The following is a 23,965-nucleotide window of genomic DNA, read 5'->3' on the forward strand; positions in this document are numbered from 1 at the left end:
TTTCTCTCTCCTGAGCTAAGGTGCCCTCTAAAACCCCCCCTCTTTGGTCAAGATTTTCCAAATATCCCCTTATTTGGCGGGGTGTCACATTTTCCACTCCAACACATGAGTGCCTTGGGCTGTTTCATTAAATGAAGGACCTTTTCAAATTCAAGTTCTCATTATTCTTACCAGACAGCTTCCTGAACTAGAGGGTTACTGTTTAAAAATAAGGGGCCGCCCATTAAAAATGGAGATGAATCAAAATGTTTTCTCTCAGAGGATCATGAGTCTTTGAAATTCTCCTCCTGAAGAAGCAGTTGAAAGCAGAGTCTTTGAGGTAGCTACTCATTAAGCAAGGGGTGATAGGTTGTTAGGGTAGGTGGGATACAGATTTGAGGGTCCTATCAGATCAGCCATGATCTTAGTCGATGGCAAGGCAGGTTCGAAGAGCCAAATGACCTACTCCTTACTCCTTCCTCATGTGTTAAACATAGGAAAATAGGAACAGGAGGAACCCACTCAAACTTGTTATCCCATTAGTGCCAAGATGCCTAACTACTTGCACTTGAGTTGCCCTTGGAACCTTCTGATTACCAAATGGGGGCAGCACAGTGGCACAGTGGTTAGCACTGCTGCTTCACAACACCAGGAACCTGGGTTCGATTCCTGGCTTGGGTCATTGCCTGTATGGAGTTTGCACATTCTCCCCGTGTCTGCGTGGGTTTCCTCCGGGTGCTCCGGTTTCCTCTCACAGTCCAAAAATGCGCGGTTTCGGTGGATTGGCCGTGCTAAATTGCCCCTTAGTGTCAGGGGGACTAGCTAGGGTAAATGCATGGGGTTGTAAGGGTAGGGCCGAGGTGGGATTGTGGTTGGTACAAACTCGATGGGCCGAATGGCCTCCTTCTGCACTGTAGGATTCCACGATTCTATGATTCTAAAATAGCAGACACTGAGGTGTTCTCCCTGGCTGGCATACCAGCATCCACACCGCTTTGAGGCAGTCTCTACTGGGTTGGGCTGGTCATGCAACCAGAATGACTGAAGCTGGCTTACCCAAGCAAATCTGCTATGGGCAGCTCAGGTTGGGTTGTGTTCTCATGGTGGTCGGAGGAAGCACCTCCAGGACACTCTGAAGGTTATGCTTCGGAGTTTTGATATCGACTTTGAGTCCTGGGAGAAAGTCGTCCAGATCACTGCACCTTACACAACCAAGTTAAAATGGTGCGGCTTCCAGTGAATGCAAGTGCAGAGAGAATAGTCAAAGAGAGAAAACCCAGAGAGAAAATCTTGTCCAAGCTCAATTGTGTGCAGCACCTTGTCCTTTACTGGTGGAACCTTCCAGACGCGGATCACCTACATACCCATCGGAAACCCAGATGATAGGCATAGTCAGCTGTGCCTGAAAAGATGAGAGAGAGGCAATTTTCTCACTCAGAGGGTGGTGTCTGGAACAAGCTGCCAGAGGAAGTAGTAGAGATGGGTACAATTTTATCTTTTAAAAAGCGTTTAGATAGTTAGAAACATAGAACATAGAAACATAGAAAAACTACAGCACAAAACAGGCCCTTCGGCCCCACAAGTTGTGCCGAACATATCCCTACCTTTTAGGTCTACCTATAACCCTCCATCCTATTAAGTCCCATGTACTTATCCAGGAGTCTCTTAAAAGACCCTATTGAGTTTGCCTCCACCAACACTGACGGCAGCTGATTCCATTCGCCCACCACCCTCTGTGTGAAAAACTTACTGTGAAAAACTTCCCCCTAACATTTCCCCTGTACCTACCCCCAGCACCTTAAACCTGTGTCCTCTCGTAGCAGCCATTTCCACCCTGGGAAAAAGCCTCTGAGAGTCCACCCGATCTATGCCTCTCAACATCTTATATACCTCTATTAGGTCTCCTCTCATCCTACGTCTCTCCAAGGAGAAAAGACCGAGCTCCCTCAACCTATCCTCATAAGGCATGCCGCTCAATCCAGGCAACATCCTTGTAAATCGCCTCTGCACCCTTTCAATCTTTTCCACATCCTTCCTGTAATGAGGTAACCAGAACTGAGCACAGTACTCCAAGTGGGGTCTGACGAGGGTCTTATATAGCTGCATCATTATCCCCGGACTCCTAAACTCAATCCCTCGATTGATAAAGGCAAGCACACCATACGCCTTCTTAACCACCTCCTCCACCTGCGGGGCCAATTTTAGAGTCCTATGGACCTGGACCCCAAGGTCCTTCTGATCCTCTACAGTCCCTTTATATTGTACTCCTTCATCCCATTTGACCTGCCAAAATGGACCACGACGCATTTATCTGGGTTGAAGTCCATCTGCCACTTCTCTGCCCCGTCTTGCATCCTATCTATGTCCCTCTGTAACTTCTGACATCCCTTCAGACTATCCACAACCCCACCAACCTTCGTGTCATCGGCAAACTTACCAACCCATCCCTCCACTTCCTCATCCAGGTCATTTATGAAAATGACAAACAGCAAGGGTCCCAGAACAGATCCCTGGGGCACACCACTGGTGACCGACCTCCATTTAGAAAAAGACCCATCTATACACACTCTCTGCCTCCTTTGGGCAAGCCAGTTCTGGATCCACAGGGCAGCAGCACCTTTAGATCCCATGCCCTCTCACTTTTTCTAGAAGCCTTGCATGGGGGACCTTATCGAACGCCTTGCTAAATTCATATAAACCACATCTACCGCTTTCCCTTCGTCAATGTGTTTAGTCACATTTTCAAAGAACTCCACCAGGCTCGTAAGGCACGATCTGTCTTTGACAAAGCCATGCTGAGTATTCTTGAGCATACTAAACCTCTCTAAATGCTCATAAATCTTGTCCCTCAGGATCTTCTCCATCAGTTTACCAACCACTGAGGTTAGACTCACCGGTCGGTAATTTCCTGGGCTATCCCTATTCCCCTTCTTGAAAATAGGAACCACATCCGCAATCCTCCAATCCTCCAGCACCTCTTCCGTCTCCATCGACAGCGCAAAGATCATCGCCAGAGGCTCTTCAATCTCTTCCCTCGCCTCCCACAGTAATCTGGGTACATCCCATCCAGACCCGGCGACTTATCTATCTTGATGCCATTCAAAGATTCCAGCACAACCTTTTTGTTAAAGTCCACATACTCAATCTTTTCAGTCCATCACACGCCCGCAGTACATCCACCCAGGTCCTTCTCCTCTGTGAAAACCGAGGCAAAATACTCATTAAGCACCTCTGCCATTTCTACTGGCTCCGTACAGATTTTCCCGCTTTCACCATTTATAGGCCCTATTCCTTCACGTCTCATCCTTTTACTCTTCACATATTTATAGAACGCCTTAGGGTTTTCCTTAATCCTACCTGCCAAGGCCTTCTCGTGACCCCTTCTGGCTCTCCTAATTTCCTTCTTTAGTCCCTTCCTACAAGCCATATATTCATCTAGATCTCTATCTTCACCAAGCTCTCTGAACCTTTTGTACGCTTTCCTTTTCTTCTCGACTTGGTCCCGCACAGCTTTCGTGCACCACGGTTCCTTTAACCTACCAACTCCTCCCTGTCTGCTCGGAATGTTGTCCTGTAGAACTCTAGACAGACATTCCTTGAAAAACTGCCACCTCTCTTCAGTACATTTCCCCGAGAATACCTCCTTCCAATTTACTCCTCTAATTTGCTGCCTTATATCTTCATATTTCCCCTTACTCCATGTAAACGCTTTCCTAGCTTGCCTGATCCTCTCTTTTTCCAATGCAAGCATAAAGGAGATAGAGTTATGATCGCTATCCCCAAGATGCTCTCCCACTGAGAGATCTGACACCTGTCCAGGTTCATTGGTTAGTATCAGATCAAGTACAGCCTCTCCTCTTGTAGGCTTGTCCACATGCTGTGTCAGGAAACCCTCCTGAACACACCTAATGAACTCCTCCCCATCCAATCCCCTTACCCTGGGGATATTCCAATCTATGTTTGGGAAATTAAAGTCTCCCATCACAACAACTCTGCTATTATTACATGGGTAAGATAGATATAGATAGATATAGAGGGATATTATTACATGGGTAAGATAGATATAGGGGGATATGGACCAAATGTGGGCTAACTTACTGGTAAGAACTGGGCAACACGGACAAAGTTGGGCCGAAGGGCCTGTTTCCATGCTGTAAAACTCTATGACTCTATGGCCGTAATTTTACTGGCACGCCCGCCTGAGGCTTGTAAGATCGCGTCCGAGGCCAACAGAGAATGCCGTTCTGTGAGCCTCACCCACCCCGAAATTGGGGCAGACATTCCGGTAAAATCAGGGCCTATGACTCTGTTAGATCATGGCTGTCCTGTATCTTTGTTTCATCTGGCCGCCTTGGTTTCCAATCTACTCCAAGATACTTTTACCTGATGAAAGTCCATCAATATCAGTCTTGACATCTGAGTAATGTTTTCCCATTAATGCGTTCTATGAGGGTTCCTTGGCTGACCTCACCACAGCAAGACGTTGTGTTTGAGCCAACATCTTCCTGACTTCCTTCAGAAGGAAGTATTTATTGTCAGAGGAGTCGTGAAAATTTTGGCTTGTAAACAAGTACATCAGTTAAGTGAAATATCTGGAGTGAGTATTTTCCTTTCAAGGTAGTTTCCTATGGATTTCACAGCTTATCTTTGAAAATGTTCACAATACCTGCCTGAGGGAGGCAGGGGAGATTTACGTCTCAGCAAAATCACTTCACATCATTTGTCTGATTATTTATATTTTTGCTACAAATACAGGAAAATAATATTTCTCTCCAAGACTCACTGAAAAAATAGAATATTTCTGCTGTGTCATGGTCACAGAAGTCATAAGAACATAAGAACTAGGAGCAGAAGTAGGCCATCAGGCCCCTCGAACCTGCTCCACCATTCAATAAGATCATGGCTGATCTTTTCGTGGACTCAGCTCCACTTACCCGCCCGCTCACCATAACCCTTTACTGTTCAAAAATTTATTTATCCTTGCCTTAAAAACATTCAATGAGGTAGCCTCAACTGCTTCACTGGGCAGGGAATTCCACAGATTCACAACGCTTTGTGGGAAGAAGTTTCTCCTCAACTCAGTCCTAAATCTGCTCCCCCTTATTTTGAGGCCATGCCCCCTAGTTCTAGTTTCACCCGCCAGTGGAAACAACTTCCCTGCTTCTATCTTATCTATTCCCTTCATAATCTTATATGTTTCTATAAGATCTCCCCTCATTCTTCTGAATTCCAATGAGTATGGCCCCAGTCTACTCAGTCTCTCCTCGATGTGGAGTTGCCGGCGTTGGACTGGTGTAGGCACAGTAAGTAGTCTCACAACACCAGGTTAAAGTCCAACAGGTGTATTTGGTAAACCTAAATAAACCTGTTGGACTTTAACCTGGTGTTGTGAGACTACCTACAGTCTCCCCCCAGAAGCCAACCCTCTTAACTCCGGAAACACCCTCATGAATCTCCTCTGCACCCCTCCAGTGTCAGTCTATTCTTTCTCAAGTAAGGAGAACAAAACTGTACACAGTACTCCAGGTGTGGCCTCACCAGCACCTTATACAGCTGCAACATAACCTCATTGTTTTTAAACTCCATCCCTCTAGCAATGAAGGACAAAATTCCATTTGCCTTCTTAATTACCTGCTGCACCTGCAAACCAACTCCTTGTGATTCTTGCACAAGGACACCCAGGTCCCTCTGCACAGCAGCATGCTGCAATTTTTTACCATTTAAATAATAGTCCATTTTGCTATTAATCCTACCAAAATGGATGACCTCACATTTACCAACATTGTACTCCATCTGCCAGACCCTCACCCACTCACTTAGACTATCTATATCCCTTTGTAGACTTTCAGAGTCCTCTGCACACTTTGCTGTGCCACTCATCTTCGTGTCATCTGCGAATTTTGACACACTACACTTGGTCCCCAACTCCAAATCATCCATGTAAATCATAAACAATTGTGGTCTCAACACTGATCCCTGAGGCACACTACTAGTCTCTGATCGCCAACCAGAAAAACACCGATTTACCCCAATCCTTTGCTTTCTGTTAGTTAACCAATCCTCTATCCATGATATTACATTACCCTTAACAACATGCACCTTTATCTTATGTAGCAGTCTTTGGTGCGGCACCTTGTCAAATGCCTTCTGAAAATACAGATACACCACACCCACAGGTTCCCCATTGTCCACAGCACATGTAATGTTCCCAAAGAATTCCACCAAATTAGTCAAACATGACCTGCCCTTCATGAACCCATGCTGCGTCTTACCAATGGGGCAATTTATATCCAGATGTTTTGCTATTTCTTCCTTGATGATAGATTCAAGCATTTTCCCGACTACAGAAGTTAAGCTAACCGGCCTATAGTTACCCGCCTTTTGTCTACCTCCTTTTTTAAACAGTGGTGTCATATTTGCTGTTCTCCAATCTGCGGGAACCACCCCAGAGTCCAGTAAATTTTGGTAAATTACCACTAGTGCATTTGCTATTTCCCCCGCCATCTCTTTTAGTACCCTGGGATGCATTCCATCAGGGCCAGGAGACTTGTCTACCTTTAGCCCCATTAGTTTGCCCAACACTACCTCTTTCGTGATAATGATAGTTTCTAGGTTCTCACCTGCCATAGCCTTCCTGTCATCAATTTTTGGCATGTTATTTGTGTCTTCCACTGTGAAGACCGACGCAAAATACCTGTTCAGTGCCTCAGCCATTTTCTCATTTCCAGTTATTACATCCCCCACTCATCCTCTAAAGGACCAATGTTTACTTTAGCCATTCTTTTTCGTTTTTATATATTTGTAGAAACTTTTGCTATCTGTTTTTATATTCTGAGCGAGTTTGCTCTCATAATCCATCTTACTTTTCTTTATAGCTTTTTTCGTAGCTTTCTGTTGACCTTTAAAGATTTCCCAATCCTCTTGGTTCCCACTATTCTTTGCCACTTTGTATGCCTTTTCTTTCAATTTGATACCCTCCTTTATTTCCTTAGATATCCATGGCTGATTATCTCTTTTTCTACAGTCCTTCCTTATCACTAGTATATACCAGTGATAGTCATAGAAGTTTACAGCATGGAAAAAGGCCCTTCAGCCCAACTTGTCCATGCCGCCCTTTTTTTAACCACCATGCTAGTCCCAATTGCCTGAGTTTGTCCCATATCCCTCTATACCCATCTTACCCATGTAACCCATCTTGAATCTGTGGAGCAAATACCCACAACAACTTGTATTTTATATAACGGCCAGAATACTCCATTCCTGCACGCTCTGTCGCCACTGCCAGCGAGACTGGAGAATATGACTCTCAGCCGAATCTCCATTCACAGCAGCGGGACCAGAGAAGCCCAGCCGCGGGCGAGGTCAGAGAATCCCGGCCAACATTAACGTGGAATAATGTGCCAAGGCTTCACAGAGACAAACATAGGCTGCCAATCAAAGAAGATGATGCCTGAAGGTGTGACCAAAGGCTTGGCCAAAGAGTTGGACCTTAAGGAGGTGGGGTGAAGAGGTGTAGGGCCTTAGTGGGGGCATCACAGTTTGTGGTCTTGATGTTTGGATGCCAGTGTGTGGGGTGGGTAGATGGGGGAGGTGGGCACTATGCCAGGGATGTAAAAATATAGAGCTCTGCAGGACCAACAGAGGGCGGCACATTGGCACAGTGGTTAGCACTGCTGCCACACAGCACCAGGGACCTGGGTTTGATTCCCGGCTTGGGTCACTGTCTATGTGGAGTTTGCACGTTCTCCCCGTGTCTGCGTGGGTTTCCTCTGGGTGTTCTGGTTTCCTCCCACAGTCCAAAAATGTGCGGGTTAGGTGAATCAGCCATGCTAAATTCTCCCTCAGTGTACCCGAACAGGCGACTGGAATGTGGCGACTAGGAGACTTTCACAGTAACTTTATTACAATGTGAATGTAAGCCCACATGTGACTGATATATAAACTTTACTTTACAGTTATGGAAAGGAAGACTTGCATTTGTGTGGTGCCTTTCATGTCCACAGGTCACGCTGAAGTGCTTTACAGCCAATGAACTACTTATAGAGTGTAGTCACTGTTGTATTGTAAGAAACACAACAGCCAGTTTATACCCAGCAAGCTCCCACAAATGTGTGGTAATGATAATCAGTTTTTGTGAGGTTGATTGAGTGATAGATATCAGCTAGGATACCAGGATATCTCCCCTCTCTTCACCTGAAATAGCACTGTGGGATCTCAGTTTAACATCTCTTCCAACAGCGCTCTCCCCCGTTCTGTACTGCTAAAGAATAGTTGGCCGATGCATTGCAAAGTAAGAATCCATATCTTTTACATTGAGACTAAGGGATGAATCATCATCTGGATGTGGAGGTCCATTTCAATCAAATAGAATTGAATCATAGCTTCCCTAGAGTGCAAATGGAGGCCATTTGGCCCATCGAGTCTGCACTGATTGTCCGAAAAAGCATCTTTATGCAAGTCCTGGCTGTTTGAGTATAAATGATGTGGAGATGCCGGCGTTGGACTGGGATAAATACAGTAAGAAGTCTCACAACACCAGGTTAAAGTCCAACAGGTTTATTTGGTCGCAAAAGCCACTAGCTTTCGGAGCGCTGCTCCTTCCACAGGTAAGTGGAAGTTCTGTTCACAAACAGGGCATATAAAGACACAAACTCAATTTACAAAATAATGGTTAGAATGCGAGTCTTTACAGGTAATCAAGTCTTAAAGGTACAAACAATGTGAGTGTTAATGTGAGACAGGTAATAGACTTCTCTTCCTGTTGGGGAACACTTCGGCAGTCACGGGCATTCGGCCTCTGATCTTCGGGTAAGGGTTCTCCAAGGCGGCCTTCACGACACATGACAGTGCAGAATCACTGAGCAGAGACTGATAGCCAAGTTCCGCACACATGAGGACGGCCTCAACCGGGATCTTGGGTTCATGTCACACTATCTGTAACCCCCATGACTTGCCTGGGCTTGCAAAATCTCACTAACTGTCCCGGCTGGAGACAATACACATCTCTTTAACTTATGCTTAATGCTCTCTCCACTCACATTCCAACCATTATTTTGTAAATTGAGTTTGTGTCTTTGTATGCCCTGTTTGTGAACAGAATTCCCACTTACCTGACGAAGGAGCAGCGCTCCGAAAGCTAGTGGCTTTTGCTACCAAATAAACCTGTTGGACTTTAACCTGGTGTTGTGAGACTTCTTACTGTGGTTGAATATAGTCAGTGTCCTGCTGAAAGGCTGAGTTGTTTGAAACAACTGAAGAGTAGCCGTGACATTCGGCTTACTCACTTGGCACTGAAACTCATACACTTCTTTACTCGTTTCTCTTGCAGGTAGGATGTCATTTTAGCCTAACGGCTGTATCGTGTTAATGGAAACTGTGACTCATGCTGTGATTGCATTTTGCCAGCAGGAAATGGCTAGCTTCACCTGTTCCTCAAATTTTTTACTCTATCAGCGTAATTGCTGATTCAATCCAAAAGTGACGGCCTCACATCCATTTGTGAATACGCGCATTGCACAGTGGGCAATGATCTGATTGGGGTAGCCATTATTTTGATGGATAGTTTTGAGGTGCCCTGTTTCAGCATCAAGATTGCATGTTGAGCGAATGATCTGGGGCCAATTTGTAACAAATTTTGCTTTCTTCAAAATTCAATATTTTGCATTTGGTTCCAGCATTTCTTTTTGTTTTTATTTCAAATTTCTAACATTTGCAGTCCATTGCTTATCCCTGTTTCTGAGCTGTAATTTTCTATGGTTCTATGGATGAGAGGGGTGTGGAGGGATATGGTCCAAGTGCAGGTCAGTGGGACTAGGCATAAAATGGTTCGGCACAGACAAGAAGGGCCAAAAGGCCTGTTTCTGAGCTGTAATTTTCTATGGTTCTATATTGATCAGCCTTGTATATTTGTATACATGCATTACAGTATTTTTCCAATGGAGAAAGCAAGGTAACATAGTGAAAAATGCCCTGCTAGCCTGTGCTGTCATATTTTTTCCACTCTGATTTAAATGGATCTGATTGATTTGAAAAAAATCTAATTTTGAAAAATCTACACTTGTAATCAATCTAACTACCTGCTCTCATATATTGATTTCCATTGGAATGAGCATCTTACGTTCTATTGCTGTCAGAGTGTAGTCTCTTGTTTGGACAGGTGTGGCCATTCTGAATGCTTGGCTGAACTTCAGGTGTTAATGGGATTCAGCACAGTGGATAGTCCATTATCTGAGAATTAATGACAATTTCAAGAAGTTGTAATGATCGATTGTGTCATTCCTGGTCTGTTGACAAAGTATAAATACGACAAGATTTTTAAAAAAATGCCAGAATGCATCTTTTCATAGTATCGATGACATGGAGATTTTTCATAGATAACGAGTGATTCACTTTTTCCCAAGAAATGTTAAAGAGTTTCTATTGATATGGCATGGGTTCTGAAGACTATACTTGATGCAATCTAATTAAGCAGCTATGCAGAAGATATGAAGATACGGAGGCATGGGACTGAGGGTGATTTAGCGGTTTGGATCAGAAATTGGCTAGCTGGAAGAAGACAGAGGGTGGTGGTTGATGGGAAATGTTCATCCTGGAGTTCAGTTACTAGTGGTGTACCGCAAGGATCTGTTTTGGGGCCACTACTGTTTGTCATTTTTATAAATGACATGGATGAGGGCGTAGAAGGATGGATTAGTAAATTTGCGGATGACACTAAAGTCAGTGGAGTTGTGGACAGTGCAGAAGGATGTTGCAGGTTACAGAGGGACATAGATAAGCTGCAGAGCTGGGCTGAGAGGTGGCAAATGGAGTTTAATGCAGAAAAGTGTGAGGTGATTCACTTTGGGAGGAGTAACAGGAATACAGAGTACTGGGCTAATGGTAAGATACTTGGTAGTGTGGATGAGCAGAGAGATCTCGGTGTCCATGTGGTAGACAGTGAGGAAGGGTGTCGTAGTTTGCAGGAAGACTTAGACAGGTTGCAAAGTTGGGCCGAGAGGTGGCGGATGGAGTTTAATGCGGAGAAGTGTGAGGTAATTCACTTTGGTAGGAATAACAGATGTGTTGAGTATAGGGCTAACGGGAGGACTTTGAATAGTGTGGAGGAGCAGAGGGATCTAGGTGTATGTGTGCATAGATCCCTGAAAGTTGGGAATCAAGTAGATAAGGTTGTTAAGAAGGCATATGGTGTCTTGGCGTTTATTGGTAGGGGGATTGAATTTAGGAGTCGTAGCGTTATGTTGCAACTGTACACAACTCTGGTGCGGCCGCACTTGGAGTACTGTGTGCAGTTCTGGTCCCCACATTACAGGAAGGATGTGGAGGCTTTGGAGAGGGTGCAGAGGAGGTTTACCAGGATGTTGCCTGGTATGGAGGGGAGATCCTATGAGGAGAGGCTGAGGGATTTGGGATTGTTTTCGCTGGAAAGGCGGCGGCTAAGAGGGGATCTTATTGAAACATATAAGATGATTAGAGGTTTAGATAGGGTGGATAGTGATAGCCTTTTTCCTCTGATGGAGAAATCCAGCACGAGGGGGCATGGCTTTAAATTGAGGGGGGGTAGTTATAGAACCGATGTCAGGGGTAGGTTCTTTACCCAGAGGGTGGTGAGGGATTGGAATGCCCTGCCAGCATCAGTAGTAAATGCGCCTAGTTTGGGGGCGTTTAAGAGATCCGTAGATAGGTTCATGGACGAAAAGAAATTGGTTTAGGTTGGAGGGTCTCAGTTTTTTTTTAACTGGTCGGTGCAACATCGTGGGCCGAAGGGCCTGTTCTGCGCTGTAATGTTCTATGTTCTATGTTCTATGTGCATAGATCCCTGAAAGTCGGCACCCAGGTTGATAGGGTTGTTAAGAAGGCGTACGGTGTGTTAGCTTTTATTGGTAGCGGGATTGAGTTTCGGAGCCATGAGGCCATGTTGCAGCTGTACAAAACTCTGGTGCAGCCGCACTTGGAGTATTGCGTACAGTTCTGGTCGCCGCACTATAGGAAGGATGTGGAAGCATTGGAAAGGGTGCAGAGGAGATTTACCAGGATGTTGCCTGTTATGGTGGGAAGGTCTTGTGAGGAAAGGCTGAGGGACTTGAGGCTGTTTTCGTTATAGAGAGAAGAAGGTTTAAGAGGTGACTTAATAGAGGCATATAAGATGATCAGAGGATTAGATAGGGTGGACAGTGAGAGCCTTTTTCCTTGGATGGTGATGGCTAGCATGAGGGGACATAGCTTTAAATTGAGGGGTGATCGATATAGGACAGATGTCAGAGGTAGGTTCTTCACTCAGAGAGTAGTAAGGACGTGGAATGCCCTGCCTGCAACAGTAGTGGGCTGGCCAACATTAAGGGCATTCAAATGGTCATTGGATAAACATATGGATGATATTGGAATATTGTAGGTTAGATGGGCTTCAGATTGGTTTCACAGGTCGGCGCAACATCGAGCGCCGAAGGGCCTGTACTGCGCTGTAATGTTCTATGTTCTATGGAGCATACATGGAGGTGCATGGAGGTGGCATGAGGTGGTGCAGTTGATTTGAGGAGGAATAGAGGATGGAAGTGTGTATTGAGTTGGCATGGAGTGCAGTGGGGGATCTGAGGACCTTCAAACGCAGTTAAGAGTTGGGATACTGTGTTGGAGGATTAAGGCAACCCGCCTCTGCACAACGCTCCTCACACATTCCAACACAGCTCGCAAACTGCAACCTGAACATAACCATGGTGTGTGAAGACTAAAATGTCTTGTGAAATCACATTGGGTTGTTTGTACAATTTGTGAGCCGTGAAATTGCACAGGTCAGGTTTTCCCAATTCCAGGGGCAGATGCGGCCTTAGAGCTCAAATTTGGCTTATTTTCTACAATGCAGCTGAGCACCATGGTGGAGAATTCTCTAGATGTGGAGAGTTGCAACAAGTGATTCCTATGTTGAGGATCCCAGATCGAGCTAACTAAGGAAATTCTTGAGTTACGAGAAAATGCTTTGTTTCATTAGCAAGTGTCGTGTCAACATTCCCGTGACAAGAAACGTGAGATAAATACACATCTTAAAGAGGCACAGCATCATCACGTGCTTTTGTTATTGAGTGAGGAGAAATCCAAAATTAGCAATGTGAACATGCAAATATATCAATTAGGAGCAGGAGAAGGACATTCAGTCCATCGAACCCTGCTCCACCATTCAAAAAGATTATGGTGGATCTGATTCCTGCCTGCCCCCAACACTACTTGACTCCCTTGCTGGACAATCCCTTAAAAAATTTCAATGATAGGCTGCTCTCTAAGGAAAAGAGAATCATAGAAATCCCATCAGTGCAGAAGGAGGCCATTCGGCCCATTGAGCCTGCACTGACAACCATCCCACCCTTAACTCCATGTATTTACCCTGTTCAGCGCCCGACACTAAGGGGCAATTTAGCGTGGCCAATCAACCTAACCCGCACATCTTTGGGAGCACCAGGAGGGAATCCATGCAGACACGGGGAGAATGTGCAAACTCCACACAAACAGTGACCCGAGGACGGAATTGAACCCGGGTCCCTGTTGCTGTGAGGCAGCAGTGCTAACCACTGTGCCACTGTGCCGTCGATATCATGACCCTCTGATGAAAAGAAAACTCACCTCATCTCTGTCTTAAATGAGTGACCCCTTATTTTTGTGAACTGTGAACCTTCTAGTTCCAGATTCTCTGACAAGCGGAACCATCCTCCCTGCATCCACCCTGCCAATATCCCTCAGGATCTTAAGGGTTTCGACCAAATTGCCTCTTACTCTGCTTTACTCAAGTGGATGCAAACCTAATGTTTTCGACCATTCCTCGTAAGACAACCAGCCCATTCCTGGAATTTGCCTAGTAAACCTGAAAATTTCAGGATCTGTGGAAATTTAGGGAAGAGGATTCATCTGTCCCCAACCCTGTGAGTGAAGCAATGCATCCTGGTTTTTCTCCTGAACAGGCTCGCTCTAATGTTAAGACGATGTCCTGGTGTCCTGGAATTCCACACCAGGGCAAGTGGCTGTTTTGTTTCCACTGTATTGAACCCTTTGTACTGTTTTGGTGACTGCAATTCAATCACCCACTAAATTCAAGTCAGTAAAGCAAAGTTTATCTCATTTATCCTCATAATTTCGTTCACAGAGCTTAATTCTAAAGGAGCAACTGCATAGGATCTTAAGTCTGACTGGTGCGTCAGTCTTGGCTTTGTTGGTAGTACTCTTGTCTCTGCATCGAGAGATTCTGGGTTCAAGTCTCACTCTAGGGCCTGAGCACCAGACTCAAGACTGGCACCCCCGTGTAGTGCTGAGGGGCTGCTGCACCGTTGGAGGTGCTGTCTTTCAGAATCATAGAATCATACAATCCCTACAGTACAGAAGGAGGGGGCAACACGGTGGCATGTTGGCACAGTGGTTAGCACTACTGCCTCACAGTGATAGGGACCCAGGTTCGATTCCCAGCTTGGGTCACTGTCTGTGTGGGGTTTGCACGTTCTCCCCGTGTCTGCGGGGGCTTCCTCCGGGTGCTCCAGTTTCCTCTCACAGTCAGAAAGATGTGCTGGTTAGGTGCATTGACCCAAACAGGCACCAGATTATGGCAACCAGGGAAATTTCACAGTAACTCCATTGCAGTGTTAATGTAAACCTTACTTGTGACTAATAAATAAAATTTACTTTGCTTTTTTTACTTTTTTGGCCCCTTGAGTCTTCACTGACAGCAGTCCCAGGCCCTATCCCCGTAACCCTGCTAATCCCCCTGACACTAATGGGCAATTTAGCATGGCCAATCAACCTGACCTGTACATCTTTGGAGTGTGGGAGGAAACCGGAACACCCGGAGGAAACCCACGCAGACACGGGGAGAACGTGCAAACTCCACACAGTCACCCAAGCCGAGAATCGAACCCGGGTCCCTCATACTGTGAGGTAGCGGTGCTAATCACTAAACCACTATGCCACAGAAGAGATGTTAAACCATGGCCCCATCTGCCTGCTCAGGTGGATGTAAAAGACCAGCTGGCAATATTTTGTGGAAGAGCAGGCGTGTTAAACCCGTTGTACTGTTAATACTTATCTCTCAATTAACATAATTGTTATTTTTAAAAATTCATTCATGGGACATGGGCGTCGCTGGTTGGCCAGCATTTATTGCCCATCTCAAGCTGCCCTTGGAGGGCAGTTAACCACATTGCTGTGGCTCTGGAGTCACATGTAGGCCAGACCAGGTAAGGACAGTAGATTTCCTTCCCTAAAGGACATTAGTGAACCAGATGGGTTTTTCCGACAATCAGCAATGGCTTCAACGGTCATCAATAGATTCTTAATTCCAGGTATTTTTTATTGAATTCAAATTCCACCATCTGCCGTGGCGGGATTCGAACCCGGGTCCCCAGAATATTAGTTTAGTTTCTGGATTAATAGTCTAGCAGTAATACCACGAGGCCATCGCCTTCCCAAACAATAAGATTGCCCGGTCATTATCACATCACTGCTTGTGGGAGCTTGCTGTGGACAAAATGGCTGCTGTGTTTCCTACATTAGTACAGTGGTGTCACTTCAAAAGCACTTCACCGGCTGCGACACGTTTTGAGATGTGAAATGATTTGAAAAGTGTTACATTTTCGTATTGAACTTTTTAAAAAATGTGTATTTAAGGTGGAATGACAGTCCATCCATTTTGGTTCAAATTCTAAATGGTTTCAGACTGATCACTCAACTCATACATGGGAAATCACCATTACCTTCCCAACAACAAAGACTGATTATTTTTGTTTTCTGTTCATTCTCACTCTCTGCCAAAAGTGACTGATGATTACAAGTGTGATTTTCAGACTCACTCCAGCTGGTAGTGACAGGTTGGTGATCATTATTAGTGTAGTCTTGCTTCATCCTAACCCTATGTTTTTATTTCGCTTCTTGCAGGCCTTTGAGGGAAACTCTAACGCGGACACTGTTGTGCATCACAAGTTGCAGCACTCCATCAAAGCCAGATTCCTCCGCTTCGTTCCTCTCGATTGGAATTCTAATGGAAGGATTGGAATGAGGGTTGAGATTTACGGCTGCTCTTACAGTGAGTACGAGCCTCAGAAGTCAAACAGATGAGCATTGACATTAGACGCTTCAACATCAGTATATTCCGGGGCGGCATAGTGGCACAGTGGTTAGCACTGCTGCCTCACAGCGCCGGGGGCCCAGGTTCGATTCCCGGCTTGGGTCACTGTCTATGTGGAGTTTGCATGTTCTCCCTGTGCCTGTGTGGGTTACCTCCAGGTGTTCCAGTTTCCTCCCACAGTCTGAAACATCTGTTGGTTAGGTAGGTGCATTGGCCATGCTAAATTCTCTCAGTGCACCCGAACAGGCGCCGGAGTGTGGCAATGAGGAGACTTTTGCAGTAACTTCATTACAGTGTTAATGTAAGCCTACTTGTGACTAATAAATAAAGTTTATTTTACTGTCAGTTATATTCACAAGGTTTGTACTCCCCTCACAAGACAGTGACACAGTGGTTAGTACTGTTGCCTCACAGCGCCAGGGACCCAAGTTCAATTCTGGCCTCGGGTGACTGCAGAATTCGTACGTTTTCCTCGTGTCTGCATGGGTTTCCTCTGGGTGCTCCTGATTCCTCCCGCAGTCCAAAGGCTGCATTGGTTAAGTGCATTGGCCATGCTAAATTCTCCCTTAGTGTCAGGGGACCAGTAGGGTAAATACGTGGGGTTACAGGGATAGGGCATGGGTGGGATTGTAGTCGGTGCAGACTCAATGGGCTGAACTAAGTTCTTGCAAATCATCTATTCGCCTGAACAGATGCTCTTGATTGAAGTCCATTAGCTTTCGTTTTTTGTATGTTTGTTCTGCACTGCAGGAATTCTACGATTCTATGATTCGAATGTCTTGTGTTTACACAGTGCCTTCTAACTTAATAAAACACTCCAAACAGAGTTATTATGAAACAAGATATTACACTTGGTCACTTAAAGTTAGATAACCAAAGTCCCTAACAATCTGTACCTCAGTTCTGCCATTCACACATTCTGATCACTTAATGGATGCTTTTGGCATCTTTCTCAGCCTTTGTCATCACCATTTACATTTCCTTTGGTCAATTACATTCCCCGCCTTTTTGTATAAATATTGTCTGATTTTCTTTGCCTTCAGCTCTGACGAAGGGTCGTCCAGACTCGAAACGTTGGCTCTATTCTCTCTCCGCAGATGCTGCCTGACCTGCTGAGATTCCCCAGCATTTTCTGTTTTGGTTTCATGATTCCAGCATCCACAGTCTTTTGCCTTTACCAAAAACATGGTCTCGGTTTTAATCTGTGTCTTAAAAACAAAAAAATAGGACAGAGAGACAGGGATCCCAAGGGAAATAATTCCAAAGCCTAGGATGAGGCAGCTGGAAGCAGAACCAGAAATAGCAGAGCAGTTAAAATAACAGATATTCAGGACAGCAGAATTGAAGGAGTGCAGATATCTCAGAAGACTGTAGAACTGTAAGAGAATTGCAAGGAGGGCAGGGGGATATTTGGAAAGAAGAACGTTGAGATGAAGGTGCTACTTAACTGGGAGTCAATGTAGGTTCGCACATAGAGGGTTGACAGGTGCACCATAGAATCCCTACAGTACAGAAGGAGGCCATTTAGCCCATCGAGTCGGCACCGACTCTCTGATAGAGCATCTTAGCCAGACCCAACTTCCCCACCCTATTCCCATGAATTTACCATGGCTAATCCACCTTACCTACACATCTTGGGACACTAAGAGGCAATTTAGAATGGTCAATCCACCTGACCTGCACATCTTTAGACTGTGGGAGGAAACCAGAGCACCCGGAGGAAACCCATGCAGACACGGGAAGAATTTGCAAACTGCACACGCACACACACGCACACCAAGGCTGGAATTGAACCCGGGTCCCTAGCACTCTGAGGGAGCAAGGCTAACCACTGTGCCACTGTGTGAGCAAGGACAGCAGAGTTAAACTTTATTTATTAGTGTCACAAGTCAGCTCACATTAACACTGCAATAAAGTTACTGTGAAAATCCCCTAGTCGCCACATTCCAGCGTCTATTCGGGTACACGGAGGGAGAATTTAGCATGGCCAATGCACCTAACCAGCATGTCGTTTGGACTGTGGGAGGAAACCGGAGCACCCAGAGGAAACCCACGCAGGCACAGGGAGGATGTGCAGACTCCGAACAGACAGTGACCCAAGCCAGGAATCAAACCCGTGTCCCTGGCGCTGTGAGTCAGCGGTGCTAACAACTATGCCACTGTGCCCTCAATGGATGACCTCAAGTTTATAGAGGGCCGAATTTGGGACTCGGGGCCAAAAGTGTGCAGGAATGGTTAAGAATGTACCTTGTGAGAAAAGTTCAAAGGATAATTTAAATGAAGATGATTAAAGGATAAGGTCGGAAAATGGGGGAGGCAATTCTCCCATCCTGCTGCACTAATTCTTTATCACAGCAGGCCGGGAGATTCGTGCAGTGGGTGATTTGCGGGATACGCGCAAGTGTTCGTGTCCTGCTTGCGTCTTTCAGTGCCGGATTTCCGGTGCGCTCTGCTCCAGGCCAGAAATTGGCGGGGAGGCGGGATTAGCATTTAAATTATATTTTACATATCATTTAAATACGATCAGCGGGCCCGGGACTGAATTCTCCTGGCCCGCTAACATCTATCACCCCGCCAGAATATTTCACTCCAGTGGGGTTTAGAGTAGCTCCCTACTTTCGGGGAGCTAGCTGGACAACCCTGCTGGAGTGAAGGGGGGGGCAATCGGGGCCCCCCTGGGGGTAGGGCAGTGGGGAGGACTGTCCCCTGGGCATGGGCACCCTGGCACTGCCAGCCTGTGTCCCCTGGCACTGCCCAATGGGGCATAGTGCCCATGCCCAGTGGGCACTCGGGGGCACCTTAGTACTGCCCATCAGGAGTGAGGTCTAGGAAACAGGGCCCATTGGGAGGTAGAAATCTGGAACTCTCTCCCCTCCAAAAACATTCGAGGCTGTGGCTCAGTGGGAACATTTCAAAGCTGAGATTGATAGATTTGAGTGAGGCAAGTCTTCCAAGGTCAAGTTGAGTAGATAGACTTATGCTGCAGGTACGTCCTGAGTGGTGGCAGCAGCCCAAGCGGTTAAATGGTTTCCTCCATTCCTGATGCTGCTATGATTAACCCTTACCCACTGGAAGGACTTTCCATGTTTCTTCAAGGGTATCCTCAAAGCTGTGTCCTGTTATCCTGCAAACACCTGATAAAAAAAAACGGAATCACAAACAATCTTATTAAGAGGTAATTGAAAGGCAGTTGTTAATAACGTCACCGATGGAATCAAATGTGTTCTTTATTGAAGGTCACAGAGAAATCAAACTAATCTCCCTTATCGGTCTGGGTGCGAGTGGCAGTATTATAAAATGCAAAGGATTTGGGATAATCTCTCCTGAATGTAGAGCGCATGAGATAATGATCATGACTTCAGGGAGATATCTTCATTCATTTGCTAATTTTAAATAACAGCAGAGAAATAGACGCAAGGGAAGAGTTGTTTTGCCAACTTTCTCACACTGACAGTGCCACGAAACGTACTGACTGGTGGATAGTCTGACTTGATTTGATTTATTATTGTCACACGTATTTACATACAGTGAAAAGTATTATTTCTTGCGCGCTCCACAGACAAAGCATACCCTTCATAGAGGTGGAAACAAGAGAGTGCAGAATGTAGTGTTACAGTCATAGCTAAGGTGCAGAGAAAGATCAACTTAATGCAAGGTAGGTCCATTCAAAAGTCTGACAGCAGCAGGGAAGAAGCTATTCTTGAGTCAGTTGGTACGTGACCTCAGACCTTTGTATCTTTTTCCCGACGGAAGAAGGTGGAAGAGAGAATGTCCGGGGTGCGTGGAGTCCTTAATTATGCTGGCTGCTTTGCCAAGGCAGCAGGAAGTGTAGACAGAGTCAATGGATGGGAGGCGTGTTTGCGTGATGGATTGGGCTACATTCGCGACCTTTTGTAGTTCCTTGCGGTCTTGGGCAGAGCAGGAGCCATCCCAAGCTGTGATACAACCAGAAAAAATGCTTTCCATGGTGCATCTGTAAAAGTTGGTGAGAGTCATTGTTATGCCAAATTTCCTTAGTCTTCTGAGAAAGTCTTCTGAGACCTTGACTGGATCACAACACACTGTACATCCCCATGGGAGGCCCACTACTTTGGATTCTAACATGCATTTCAGAGCATCGGGAACCATCTCCACTTTGCTGTACGTTTCAAGCTTCCCTCCCCTTTGTTATTCTGCTGTGACCAGTTGCATATCCTTTGGAACCACCTTTTGTTTCTCAACGTGCCCCATTACCGCCACCATTTGTTTTGCGCCATTCGTCTTCCTGGCAAAGGTCTAATTCCAAACCAGACTGTTCACAACGGCGCCATATTTCCAAGTCAGGATGGTGAGTGACTTGGAGGGGAACCTCCAGGCGGTGATGTTCTCATGCCCTTGTCCTTCTAGATGATATCGGTCATGGGTTTGGAAGGTGCTGTCTAAAGAGGCTTGGTGAGTTCCTGCGGTGAATCTTGTGGATGGTACACACTGCTGCCACTGTGCGTCGGTGGTGGAGGGAGTGAATAGAATCATAGAAACATTGCAGTGCAGAAGGAGGCCATTTGGCCCATCAAGTCCGGACCGACAACAATCCCACCCCAGGCCCTATCTCCACAACCCCACACATTCATCCTGCTAATCCCTCTTGCACATCCCGGGACACTGTGAATAATTTAGCATGGCCAATCAACCGAACCCGCACATCTTTGGACTGTGGGTGGTTACTGGAGCACCTGAAGGAAACCCACGCAGCCACGGGGAGAATGTGCAAACTCCACACAGATAGTGACCCAAGCCAGGGATTGAACCCAGGTCCCTGGAGCTGTGAGGCAGCAGTGCTAACCACTGTGCCGCCGTACCGTCCATGTTTGTGGAAGTTTGTGGATGTAGTGCCAATCAAGCTGGCTGCTTTGTTCTGGATGGTGTCGAAGTTCTTGAGTTTCGTTGGAGCTGCACCCATCCAAGCAAGTGGAGAATATTCCATCACACCCCTGATCTGTGCCTTGCAGATGGTTGTAGAGGGTCAGTTGGCTCAGTTGGTTGGACGGCTGGTTGGTAATGCAGAGTGAAGCCAATAGCATGGGCTCAATTTCTGGGGCGGCTGTAGTTATTCATGAAGGTCCCACCTTCTCAAACTTGCCCCTCACCTGAGGTGTGGTGATCCTCAGGTTAAATCACCACCATTCAACTGTCCCCCTTCAAAGGGCAGAGCAGCCTATAGTCACCTGGGATGATGGAAACTTACCTTACCTCGATGTGCACTCCAAAGATGTGTGGGTTAGGTTGATTGGCCATGCTAAATTGCCCCGAGATGTGTAAATTAGGGGGATTAGCAGGGTAAATACATGGGGTTATGGGGATAGGGCCTGGGTAGGTTTGTTGTCGGTGCAGGCTTGATGGGCTGAATGGCTTTCTTCTGCACTGATGGGATTCTATGATTCTATGATTCTAAGATGGTGGGACAGGCCTTGTGGAGTCTGGAGATGAGTTACTTGCTTCAGAATTCCTAACCTTTGACCTGCTCTGGTAGCCACAGTATTTATATGGCTAATCCAGTCAGCTTCTGGTCAGCGGTAATCCCCAGGGTGTAGATATTGGGGGATTCAGTGATGGTAATACCATTGAATGTCTTGCGGTCTTGGTCAGAGCAGGAGCCCAGACCAAGCTGTGATCCAACCAGAAAAGCGTAAAAGAATTGACAGGTTTGTTACTCATTATATGAAACACGTCCATTTTACATTTGTGGGAGCTGATTATGCGAGGGATCCACTATCTCACAAACAGACACTGGGGCTCAGAAAACCGGGCCTATCTTTGACCTACACTGGCATCGTCCTTGCCTCTTTAAATGAGATTATCTGGCCATACCAAGCTGTGACACATCCGGAAAGGATATATTCTCTGGTGCATCCGTAAAAATCATCTTGTCTCCATGAAAATGGCTTCGGGTAGGATGAGCTGGGGAATTGGCATACAAGCTGGCAGTGCTTTTTTTTGGCACCTCCCTACCTCCAATCCCAGCCCTAACGGGCCAAAAAATCAGGCCCCAGGTCTCTGGAGTGTTTGTCCAATAACCGAACCATGATGCTGCCAGATATTTCCCCGAGCCAGGCCCTCCCAGCACAGATTCTGAGGGGCTGTTCTGTTTTCTTTTGGCTTCGCGCGTAGTCCTTGGAGGAACAAGTTACAAGTTGTTGGATAATGAATTGACTGTAATTTAGATTACGCTCACCGCACAACAAAAACAAAGGCAGAGCTGCAACCTTCAGCCCCTGTACCTTCGAGATGAATCTGGCGAGAGTGACGTATGACTCGACATGCTTTGAAATTGATTTTAAAATAGATGCCTATTATTACGTGTCATACGAGCAGTCGGGTGAGTCATTTGTCTTCATTGAGAGTGGATCAGAGACCACCATTTTTTCTGCTCCTTGGAGGTTTTGATACAAGCTACACGGCAGCAAACCTAACCGAATGCTGTAAATGTGGATATCCCTGCGATGCCACACAAAGAAAAATCTTGTGCCTTTGTGATCCCAGCAGTTAGCATGCCATTTGGACGTGTGAGTTCTGATCACTGACTGCTGCCAGTTTTAATAACTTTTCCTGGTTTAGTTATCCATTGCTGTATCTGCTTTCCTACGTTGTCGGAACATTAGCAACTGGAGTAAATAATTCAATCCTGCTCCACGAAATCATGGCTGATGTGTATCTTAGTTCCATTTATCTGTCTTTGCTCCTTATCTTGCGATACACTCGCTTAACACAAATCTATTGATCTCAGTCTCAGGAGCTCCCACTCTCTTAGCAGCTGCGACTGTTTGGGGGAGGGTATTCCAGGTTTCTGTTTGGATCTTTTACCTCTGATTAGCCCAGCTCTCATTTTAAAGTTATGTTTTCTTGTTCTTTATTCCTCACCAAGGGAAAGCAGTTCTCTGCATCCTTTCTCAATGTTTTAAACAGCCTGATCAGGCCGCCACTCAATCCTCTAAGTACAAGGGAATACAAACTGCTTATGAAGCTTACCCTCATTCCTTAACCCTTTTTTCTTTATTCTTTCATAGGATGTGGGCATCACTGACAAGGCCAGCAAGGCCGTGTCTGTGTGGGTTTCCTCCGGGTGCTCCGGTTTCCTCCCACAGGTCCACCATAGAAAGCATTCTTTCTGGTTGTATCACAGCTTGGTATGCCTCCTGCTCTGTCCAAGGCTGCAAGGAACTACAAAAGGTCGTGAATGTAGCCCGATCCATCACGTAAACCAGCCTCCCATCCATTGACACCGTCTACATTTCCCGCTGCCTCGGCAAAGCAGCCAGCATAATTAAGGACCCCACGCACCCCGGACATTCTCTCTTCCACCTTCTTCCATTGGGAAAAAGATACAAAAGTCTGAGGGCAAGTACCGACCGACTCAAGAACAGCTTCTTCCCTAAAATGCTAAATTCTCCCTCAGGTGCCGAAGCGTGGCGACTGGGGGAATTTCACAGTAACTTCATTGCAGTGTTAATATAAGCCTACTTGTGACACAAATAAATAAGCTTTTAACAATTGTTGCCCATCACTAATTGTCCATGAACTGAATGCCTCGCTGAGCCATTTCAGAAGGGCAGTTAAGAGTCAACCACATTGCTGTCGGTCTGAAGTAAAATGTAGGCCAGTCTGGGTCAGAATGGCAAATTTCCTTCCCTAAAGGACATGAGTGAATCAGATGGGTTTTTACAACAAAAACAAAAAAATGCTGGAAAATCTCAGCAGGTCTGACAGCATCTGTGGAGAGAGAATAGAGCCAATGTTTCAAATCTAGATGACCTTTCTTCAGAGCTCTGACGAAGGGTTATCTAGACTTGAAATGTTGGCTCTCCTCTGTCTCTCCACAGATGCTGTCAGACCTGCTGAGATTTTCCAGCATTTTTC

The 23,965-nt window shown here is 45.9% G+C and overlaps 1 protein-coding gene across 1 annotated transcript in view; it reads left to right on the plus strand.

Annotated features, from left to right (window-relative positions):
- The window catches only part of LOC144504122 (contactin-associated protein-like 5), an 824,359-nt gene that overhangs the window by 300,740 nt on the left and 499,654 nt on the right, over window positions 1–23,965 (plus strand). Inside the window, exon 8 of the mRNA XM_078229298.1 lies at window positions 15,883–16,030. Within this exon, the coding sequence (XP_078085424.1) occupies window positions 15,883–16,030 (148 nt within the window). The remainder of the gene's footprint in view (window positions 1–15,882; window positions 16,031–23,965) is intronic.

Source organism: Mustelus asterias, chromosome 14 (assembly GCF_964213995.1).
Source record: "Mustelus asterias chromosome 14, sMusAst1.hap1.1, whole genome shotgun sequence".
In the NCBI taxonomy this organism is placed as follows: Eukaryota; Metazoa; Chordata; class Chondrichthyes; order Carcharhiniformes; family Triakidae; genus Mustelus; species Mustelus asterias.